We start from the raw sequence: 10,058 nt of genomic DNA on the forward strand, positions 1-10,058 counted from the left end.
CAGCTCACATCAATTATTTCGGCATCTAAACCTTCAACTTGTCCCCTAGACCCCATCCCAACTAGGCTGCTTAAGGAAGCTCTGCCCTTAATTTGCAGTCCTGTTTTAGATATGTTAAATCTGTCCTTGGTAACAGGTTATGTGCCGCAGTTGTATAAAACAGCTGTAATTAAACCTCTTCTAAAAAAGCCCGCTCTAGATCCAGACGTATTAGCCAATTACAGACCAATATGTAACCTCCCCTTTTTTTTCCAAAATTCTAGAGAAAGCAGTTGCAAAGCAGTTGTGCGACTTTCTACAGGATAATAGTTTATTTGAGGTTTTTCAGTCAGGATTTAGGTTGTATCACAGCACAGAGACAGCACTTGTAAAAGTTACGAACGACCTCCTGATTGCATCAGACAACGGACTTGTTTCTCTACTTGTCTTGTTAGATCTCAGTGCTGCTTTTGATACAATTGACCATCACATCCTTTTACAGAGACTGGAGCACTTTATTGGCATTAAAGGAATTGCACTAAACTGGTTTAAGTCCTATCTATCTGATAGGCTTCAGTTTGTACATGTTAACAACTACTCCTCCATGTACACAAAAGTTAGACATGGAGTTCCACAAGGGTCAGTGCTTGGACCAATCCTCTTCACTCTGTATATGCTTCCCTTGCGCAATATTATCAGGAAACACTCCATAAATTTCCATTGTTATGCAGATGATACACAGCTTTATCTGTCAATGGAGCCTGATGAAACCAATCATCTAGCCAAACTCCAGGCTTGTCTTAGGGACATTAAAACTTGGATGACAAGCAACTTTTTACTCCTGAACTCAGATAAAACTGAAGTCATTATAATTGGTCCTGAACACATCATAAATAAATTTTCTAATGATGTAGTTCCATTAGACGGCATTGCCCTGGCTCCCAGCTCCACTGTAAAGAATCTGGGAGTTATCTTTGATCAGGATATGTCCTTTAACTCACATGTAAAACAAACTTCTAGGACTGCCTTCTTTCACCTGCGTAATATCACCAAAATTAGACATTTTCTGTCTCAAAAGGATGCAGAAAAACTGGTCTATGCATTTGTTACTTCTAGGCTGGACTACTGTAATTCATTATTATCAGGCTGCCCCAACAATTCTTTAAAGACTCTGCAGCTGATTCAAAATGCTGCAGCAGATTACTGACAGGAACTAGGAAAAGAGACCATATTTCTCCTGTGTTAGCTTCTCTACATTGGCTCCCAGTCAAATCCAGAATAGAATTCAAAATCCTCCTCCTCACTTACAAAGCCCTTAATGGTCAGGCTCCATCTTACCTTAAAGATCTCATAGTCCCCTACAATCCCACTAGGACTCTGCGCTCCCAGAATGCTGGTTTACTGGTGGTTCCCAGAGTTTCTAAGAGTCGAATGGGAGGCAGAGCCTTCAGTTATCAGGCTCCTCTACTGTGGAACCTTCTCCCAGTTTCGGTCCGGGAGGCAGACACCCTCTGTACCTTTAAGAGTAGGCTTAAAACTTTCCTCTTTGATAAAGCTTATAGTTAGGGTTGGCTCAGGCTTGAACCATTCCTTAGTTACACTGCTATAGGCCTAGACTGCCGGGAGATCTCCCATGATGCACTGAGCTTCTCTCTCTCACTCCCTCCACAGTATGGATACATATCCCATAAACATGTTACTAACTCAATATCTCCCCTTTCCTGTAGTATTGTGCTCTTCCGTCTCTGTCTCCTCTTCTGTCTCTTTCTGCAGGTATTTCTCCCTCTGGAGCTGTAGAGTCTGATCTGTGATGACAAGTCTCCTGCTGCTCCTACAACTCCACTCAACACCTGCTGCTAGAATTAGAAATTACTTATACTGCTATTAGTTGTATTATTGCTGTGTTAAATGGTAAATGGACTGGTACTTATATAGCGCTTTTCTAGTCGTATCGACCACTCAAAGCACTTTACACTACCCATCACATTCACCATTCACACACACATCCACACAGCGCTTGCACTATAACAAAGCGCTCTAACACATTCGTGAATGTGTGGGTGGGGTTCAGTATCTTGCCCAAGGATACTTCGGCACGGACTGGAGGAGCCGGGGATCGAACCGCTGACCTTCCGATTAGTGGGTGACCCGCTCTACATCCTGAGCCACAGCCGCCCCATGTGTTAGCAGTTAATACTTTAATTATCACTACTATCATTACTACTGCTGTATTATTGGCATCACTTTACGTTTTATAAGGAACCTGTGTTATGCTATGTTCTTCTCTCGCTATTCTCTCTCTCTTCGACGTGCCCAAGATGTAAACAGGTGCCAGCCAATATATGTTACATGTTCTGGTCTTGCCCGAGGCTGAAAGAGTTCTGGACTAAATTTTTAGAACCTTCTCATCCATCTATAATAAGGATGTAGAGCCCGGTCCTCTGGCAGCCATCTTTGGGGTGACACCAGGGGAAGCATAACAGTTACTCAAAGGAAAGCGATAGCATTCATCTTATTGTTGGCCTGATCTTATTTAACTGGATAAAAGCAACGCCACCATCTCATAAACAATGGGTAGAGGAGGTGATGGCACAGTTTAAATTAGAGCATCTTAGATTTACTTTGCAGGGCAACACTCTTCTTCTGAATGGGATGTTTGTTGTTGTATAAATATGAAACATCAATAAAAACACTTTGATTATTATTATTATTATTATTATACAAACATCTGCAGTCTGATGCTGCCACCTACAGGCTGAACTCTGCAACTACAGCTGCACAGAAACTGGAATCAGATCATTGTAGTTCCCTGATAATCAAAACCTGGACTCTGTCAGACCACCTGACTGTGAACTGTCCCTGACCCTGAACCAACTGAGGCCCAGAGTTCAGACTAGATGCTGCTGTTAAAAACCAGACTGATGCTGTGATCCAGTTTCATTGAACAGAAACTGTTCTCAGTGTCTTCGTCCTTCAACACATCGCTGCATTCAGGTCCACTGATCAAAGTGCAGCAGGTCTTCAGACAGTTTTCTCAGAACCTCTGTCGTTTTTTTAACACAGACTCTGATCATGTTCCTTTGAGCACAGATTTGATCTTAGGAAACAGGAAACAGGAAACAGTCACACGGTGTTAGATCAGGTGAATGAGGAGGTGATCAACACTGTGATTTGTTTTTGGGATAGAAACTTTTACTGAGGATGCAGTGTGAGTATTGACACAGTTTTGTCATGTTCAAATTTTCATGCAGAATTTACCGAACTGTCTCTTTATGAATGGAGACCAGTTCTTCTTTCATTCTTAAACTGAGTCCTCGACCATTTCCAACCATTTGTTCAGTTTGTTGAATGTTTTCAGAAGTGTTTGATGTGTATGGACACACATTCATAGTCTTCAACATCCTCTCTGCCTTCACTAAGTCTTTTGTTTCATTCAAACACGTGGCCTGCAGTGTTCCTCATACACCTCAGTTAATGTATGAAGAGATTCAGCTGCTGTTTGGTTTGATTTGCTCAACTTCAAATCTAATCATTTTCTGACTCCTCAGAAAAAACACCTGCACTTCAGTCAGTATCTAACAGTGAACTAAAGACGTCACTGATTGGAAACTTAAAGCAGCTGTGTGTGAATACTGAACCTTGACATATAACACTCAGTGTGACTGAACCACCTGGTTTTATCCTCAGTCTCATTATTTAACAGCCAAAACTCGTATGTGACTCGTATGTGCAACCCTAACACACGCTCCAGGTTCAGGTCTTTAAAAACCTACAGGAATAATCCTGAGCAGAAAATCAGCGACAGTTTCTAAAGAAGGACAAACTTCAAGTTTCTGAGGGTTTATTATGAATCAATCACACAATCAATAGAGACCTGGATCAGATATGATCACGGAGTTCAGATCCAGCTGATCCAACAGAGTCCAGATTAAACCTGATCCAGGACTGTCACAGGAAACACCACAGTCCTGATGATGGTTTCTGTCAGAACCTGAATGTCTCACAGATTCAGTTCACAGAGAAAATGTTGAGACCATCAACAGGACTGTGATCCAGTCTGATGGTCCTGGATCAGGTTTAAACCAGCTGAGGATCAGAGTCCTGGATCAGAGTTAGACCAGCTGATGATCAGGTGTTCAGTCAGTCCAGCAGGTAGCATGAGAGTCAGAACAGGAAGCAGGAGAAGCAGCAGCTGATTTTTCGTCAATTTGGCAATAAGCAACAGGTCCAGCACCAGGACCAGAACCAGGACCAGGACAGGATCCTGCCTCACTCTTCTGCATCTGAGGACAGACAGTTAGAGACACAGACAGGTGAGCAGACAGACAGACAGACAGACAGGTGTACAGACAGGTGTAGAGACAGACAGGTATTTACCCCAGTCAGTAACCAGAGGTTCTTTCAGGCTGGCGTGCTCCACCACACAGGAGATCTTCTCTCCAGACCTTCAACACAGAACAACACACAACTGTTACACTGCTGATCTGACCAGACCCACCTGGACCCACCTGCACCCACCTGGACTCAACCTGACCCAAATGTGGAGTCCAGGACTGTTTACAGTTGGAACAGTTGAAACATGTGAACGGTCTCTGCTGAAGCAGCTCTGAGTCTGGATCAGCTCCTCCATCACTGCTGGTTGGTGTGCAGTGCATTCTGGGACATTTACCTGCCTCTGATTAAACAGGTGGAGAATGCTCCGGAAGAAGAAAGACTAAGACAAGCCTCTGACAGGACAAGGCTCCTGGACCTGGACCAGGACCAGGACCTGGACCTGGACCTGATCCTGGACTCACCTGGGTGTGTACACCAGCTGAGAGTGGACCTGGTAGTACCAGTCACCATTGGGCAGCTCCTCGGTGGAAGTGACATCAGAGGTGACTTCCTGTCCGTCTCTGGTCCAGCTCACTCTGATCTGTTTGGGGTAGAAGTCGTAGACGCTGCAGACCAACATGATGGGATGTTCACCAGGAGGAGGAGATGAGGAGTGAAGCCTGACAGAGGGTTTGACTGGAACACAGAGACACCTTCATCATCATCACCACCATCATCAGCGTTCAAAGACTGACCAGATGTTGACCTTTGACCCGGTGATGCTGATTACTGGACGTCCAGACACTGAACCAGTTCAACATGAAACCTCTGACCTGCAGTCAGTCCTCTCATCCCTCACTGAAGTAACAGAGTAAAAATAATCCATTACAAGTTACAGCCCTCAGTAAAGATACTCTCTGTTACAGCTCCGTCCAGGAGCGAGGACAAACACTAACAGGAGAACTGGTTTATTTTGTAAAGACAGACGAACTGCTGCTGCTGTGAGACTGATATCTGAACGTCTTTTCCTGAAGACGTTTCTCACCTGAAGTCTTCATCAGGTCTAGAGGCTGGTTATTGAACCAGCTGGAGGTGGGTTAAATCATCTGGTTCAGGATCAGGACTGTGTCCCAGGTGGATGATAGGTGGTGTCGTAGAGACGTCCTCCTTCACTCCAACATCTTCTCCTTTGTTACAGTCCTCACCTGGGCAACTTCACCTCCATCCACACCTCCACCCATGTGACCCTAACGACTCTCAGGTCCACCTCCAACAGGTGAAACACCAGGGCCTCTCCAACCAGCCTCTAGACCTGATGAAGACCTGGATGACTGAGAACCTGCTCAGACTCTGATCCAGATGTTTGCAGCTGTTTCATGTTGAATCTGAAAACTGAAGCTAATCAATAATAATCAGACTGTGATGGTGCAGTTACAATGTTTCTCTACCAGGTGTCAGTCTGCTGTGTTTCAGTTTATAAAGTCTGAAAACAGGAACTGATCCAGATGTTACAACATCAGTAGAAACAGTAGAATAGTTTTTACTGATGCATAGTAAACACAGTTCAGTCAGTGCTGATGAATCTGATGAACAGACTCACCTGTCTTAGTCAGAGCAGCCTGATACTCAAGGTTAATGTTAGGAACACAGTATCTTTCTTTCTCAGCTCTCATCTGAGCCAGCTCCGGACCTTGGTTCCATTGTTCTGCGCTCTTCACTCCAAACTCAGTGAATCCAACAAACTTCCCCAAACTGCTGCTGAACCTGATGAACTCCAGTCTGTTGTAAACATACGACCTGATGAACTCGATGTCACTCAGATCAGTGGAGTTAAACTCACAGCGAGTCAACACGTAGTTCAGAAATCCATCTGAGGAACAGACGAGTTATCACAGTGCTGATCAGAGTATTGATCACTGATCACAGTATTGATCAGTGATCAGAGTATTCATGAGTGATCAGAGTATAGATCAGAGTATTCATGAGTGATCAGAGTATAGATCAGAGTGTTGCCCCTACCTGCTGAGCAGACAGCGATGAAGAGGAGGGAGAAGCTGAGAAAGGATGAAGCCATGTCCCTCTGTTCACTTCACCAACACTGACACAGTCTGACTGAGAGCTGCTCTAAAAACCAGAGGACATGATCACATGACCTGCAGCGTCACCTGTTACCAGGCAGATCACTCACACTGTGCTCTGTCCTGGTCACAGGTTTATAGACATCTCTTTTTAAACGCAGGTCTTTGGGGAACTGGACTTTTGGGCTGCAGAGGGATTTTGCTGTTGCAGTGCTGTGAGTGACCACTGGGGGCACTGTCAGCAAAACTCCTGATGAGCTGTAACATTACCTGGGTGAACTGTAACTAACTACTTTTAGTTTTCCAGTCTTCTTCAGTTGTACATCACCATTTCTTTGTGTTTCATTCTGCAGCTCTAACAGTCGACTGGATTATTCTCCTCTCTGACCATGACGCACCTGTCTCCTGGTCCTGGTCTCACCTGGTCTCACCTGTTTCCTGGTCCTGGTCTCACCTGGTCTCATCTGTCTATGTCCTCCTCAGCTCTTGGTTCAGACCCTGGTTCTCTCTCAGGTCTTCTGATGGTCCTCCCCTCACAGATGGTCCAGAATGCAGCGGCACATCTGGTCACATGACCTCTACTGGTTAAACATGTCTAATTCTGTCCTAACTTCTTTTCCTTGACCTTGATGGAAAACGTCCTGAGGTGAAGAACTGATGAGGAATCTGATGCTCAGTGTTTTTTAAACCAACTTTATTTATAACACAGAGATAAACAGAGACAGACTCAGAGCTACAGTTCAGGTTCCTGTCCAACACTGAGAATAACATGAAGGAAAATACTGAGTCATTAAAATAAAGATAAAAGGAGCTGTGAGACGGTTCAGAGTGATTTACATTCAGACAGAAAGTCAGAGTCGTCTCACTTTAACTTTGGATAAAAAAGTCTGACACGAGGAAATGGAATGTAACTGTAACTGTAACTTTCTCTTTTCACTACAACTTCCTCAGTCTGTTGTGAAACGTTTCATGTGATGACATCAGTTGGTTTATTGTTAAAACATGAAACAACAAAGATATATGGAAACACTGATCATGTGATCAATCATGTGATCAATCATGTGATACATGATAATAATCTGTGAACAGTCATAAACAGGACAACAGAGTCAAGAGTCAGGATTCATTCTTTTTATATTTATATTTATTATATGAATAAAAATATTTTATATTTATTTAAGTCAGTGATTCAGGTAAAGCTGGTGTGTTGATGTTGTGGGTTCACAGATGTTAGTAGTTGTGTTACAGACAGATGTTCTCTTTGTAATGACTGAACAGATGTTTGGTGGAGGCGATCAGCTCTGATTAGTTTCCTACAGGATTAATATCACATAAAAATACTGATGACATCATCAACTCGAGCCAATCAGCTGCAGCGGTTTGATGAGGAAGAAGGTTCCAGCAGCGACCAATCAGACAGAGCCACAAACTACTGCAGGTACACAACATCTGGAGACAGAAAATCAGTTAGTTATAGTTATAGTTATGGTCAGTTATCTCTCTGATCGGCTGTAGTTTGGTCAGTTATATCTGTAAATAAAGTGTCTCACCCCAGATTCTGGTCAGTGGTTGGTTCAGAGCTGGATGTGTCACTGTACAGGTGTAGATGTCTCCCAGCTGTGGGATGAACTCCAGTCTGGAGATCTGAGTGAAGGAACCATCTTTGTTTGGAAAGGGGACGTTGATGCTGGTTCCTTCAGTCACGTTCACTCCGTTCTTGGTCCAGGAGACGTTGACAGGAGCAGGATAGAAGCCAGACACATGACAGATCAGGATGTTCTTCTCTCCATGCAGCATGTGGTTTCTGGTGTAGATGTTCGGGACGCTCGGTGGATCTGCAGAGAGACACAGTAAACATCAGCTCTCACTGTAAATGACTGTTTCAGTCCTGTCAGGATCTCTACTGTTCTGTTCTGTTCTGTTTTTATTATTGTAGCACTTTGATTTCTCATGTTGTAGTTTCTTGAAGCAAATCAACTAAGACATGAACAGAAACTCAAACATCTGAATCAGAATGATTAGTTTTAAAGGTCTGAGTCAAAACATTAACAGAGGAGTTAGATGTTTGTTCTCACCGAGCTCCAGTGGAACGTCCTTGTTGACTTGACGTAGTATTTTCAGGTTCTGTCTGCAGATCTGCTGATCAGCCTCAGCTGCTTCATAAGTTCCCTCCTGGTAGCTGATATGATCAATAAAACTGGGCTGAGGCTCGACTCCTCTCTTGTTGATGAAGTCTGCGAACCACAGCTCTTCACCATCCAGAGAGAACATCTGCTCTCCATCAGTGTCAGAGCAGCCGCTGATACTGAGGTCCTCATGGAGACCTGAGAACAGAATGAGGACTGATGAATCAGCTGTGACCTTTGTGGTCACATGCAGAATAATCATTTAATTAGTTTGAGTTCAGACCTTTCAGAGCTGCTGTAACCTAAGGGTTTAAACCTCTAATGATGAGCTGAAGCTGCTTCACTTCACTCTGCTCATTAAATCAAGTTTTTCATCAAACAGACTTCCCATCATGCACTGTTTCAGACTCAGTGATCAGTCTCTTTAAAACATGAGGATAAATCAGGTCCTGACCTCTGTTCACTCTGTGCTGTTCTTCATTCAACACAAACATCTGATTCTTCAAACTGAACTGAATCAAGACAATGGTTCAACTTTAACTTCAACTGGATTCTCAGTTTAAACCATGACCGACTAAAAACTAACCCTAACACGACACGTTCCATCAGGACCACATCAGAAAAACCTGATCTAAACTTTAAATCACATTTTTAATCTGAAACAACAGATTATCACAAGAACTGACAGAAAAATAAAACTTAAAGAAACTAACGTCTTAACATTGAAATGAGATGTTTTTGTCCTGAAGTCAGAGACGCTCAGACTCAGATATGATGAATGAACATGAGTCAGGTCACATTTAACCTGGATTTAATCTCTGAGATCATCCAGACTGAAAACAAGTCTGACTTAAACCTGAATCCAGGATCATCTCAGGTTTAAACACTTACTGTCAGCAGAGACACAGGAGAGGATGAGGAGCAGCCCCGACACCTTCATCACCATCATCATCATCATCACCTTACCCCTCAGCGGCAGCAGCAGGACTGACTCTGAGACTCTGTCAGGGGACTGACACAGCAGCCAATCACAGCACATGATGTCATCAGTAACCAGGTAGATTAAAGCAGCAGGAGAAACAGTCACAGCTGGACACTGATCAATAATCAATAATACAGGTCATTACACATGTTTATTGTTAAATGATCAAATGACGTCACATCATTATATCATTGTAGATCAATGTGAAGTCAAACTGGAGTCTGAAGGTAAAACCTTTGACTAAATAATTAAATAAATGAAGATGAACAGAGAAGAGACGGAACCGTGCTTCATCAGTCAGCGCTGCCCGGAACATTCACACAGTGACACAGGGTCAGCTGACCGCAGGTGAACGGAGCACGAGGAGAGGTGAATGAAATGTTCAAGTCCTGAACACGAGACAGAGTCCGCGAGGAGCCGGTGAGAGACGCTGAGCTGTTTACAGGCTGTTACAGACTGTTTACTGACTGTTTACAATGAGTTTACTGACTGTTTACAATGAGTTTACTGGCTGTTTACCTGGTTGTTTACTGGCTTTTACCTGGTTGTTTACTGGCTGTTTACTCGGTTGTTTACTGG

At 43.5% G+C, this 10,058-nt stretch overlaps 2 protein-coding genes across 3 annotated transcripts; both read right to left on the reverse strand.

The window, feature by feature from the left end:
- Window positions 1-3,803: 3,803 nt before the first annotated feature.
- LOC108890468 (H-2 class II histocompatibility antigen, E-D beta chain) lies at window positions 3,804-6,458 on the reverse strand. Of its 2 annotated transcripts, XR_007809841.1 has the most exons (6): window positions 6,313-6,458; window positions 5,894-6,163; window positions 4,776-4,989; window positions 4,357-4,424; window positions 4,063-4,262; window positions 3,804-3,913 (listed from the first exon to the last, which is right to left on the reverse strand). XR_007809841.1 is itself a non-coding variant. In XM_018687341.2 (5 exons), exons 1-5 carry the CDS (start codon window positions 6,365-6,367, stop codon window positions 4,249-4,251), a joined length of 621 nt encoding a protein of 206 aa, XP_018542857.1. In that variant the 5' UTR covers window positions 6,368-6,458; the 3' UTR covers window positions 3,804-4,248. The 2 variants fall into 2 exon arrangements, 1 of the variants encoding a protein (XP_018542857.1); XM_018687341.2 differs by having other exon boundaries at window positions 3,804-4,262.
- A 1,039-nt stretch (window positions 6,459-7,497) lies between these two features.
- On the reverse strand, window positions 7,498-9,551 carry LOC108890469 (mamu class II histocompatibility antigen, DR alpha chain). The gene is made up of 4 exons (XM_018687342.2): window positions 9,389-9,551; window positions 8,447-8,695; window positions 7,922-8,206; window positions 7,498-7,820 (listed from the first exon to the last, which is right to left on the reverse strand). The coding sequence occupies exons 1-4, from the start codon at window positions 9,534-9,536 to the stop codon at window positions 7,801-7,803; spliced, it is 702 nt and encodes a 233-aa protein (XP_018542858.2). The 5' UTR covers window positions 9,537-9,551; the 3' UTR covers window positions 7,498-7,800.
- Window positions 9,552-10,058: the final 507 nt, after the last annotated feature.

This window comes from Lates calcarifer, unplaced genomic scaffold (genome assembly GCF_001640805.2).
Source record: "Lates calcarifer isolate ASB-BC8 unplaced genomic scaffold, TLL_Latcal_v3 _unitig_1765_quiver_1012, whole genome shotgun sequence".
NCBI classification, from domain to species: domain Eukaryota; kingdom Metazoa; phylum Chordata; class Actinopteri; family Centropomidae; genus Lates; species Lates calcarifer.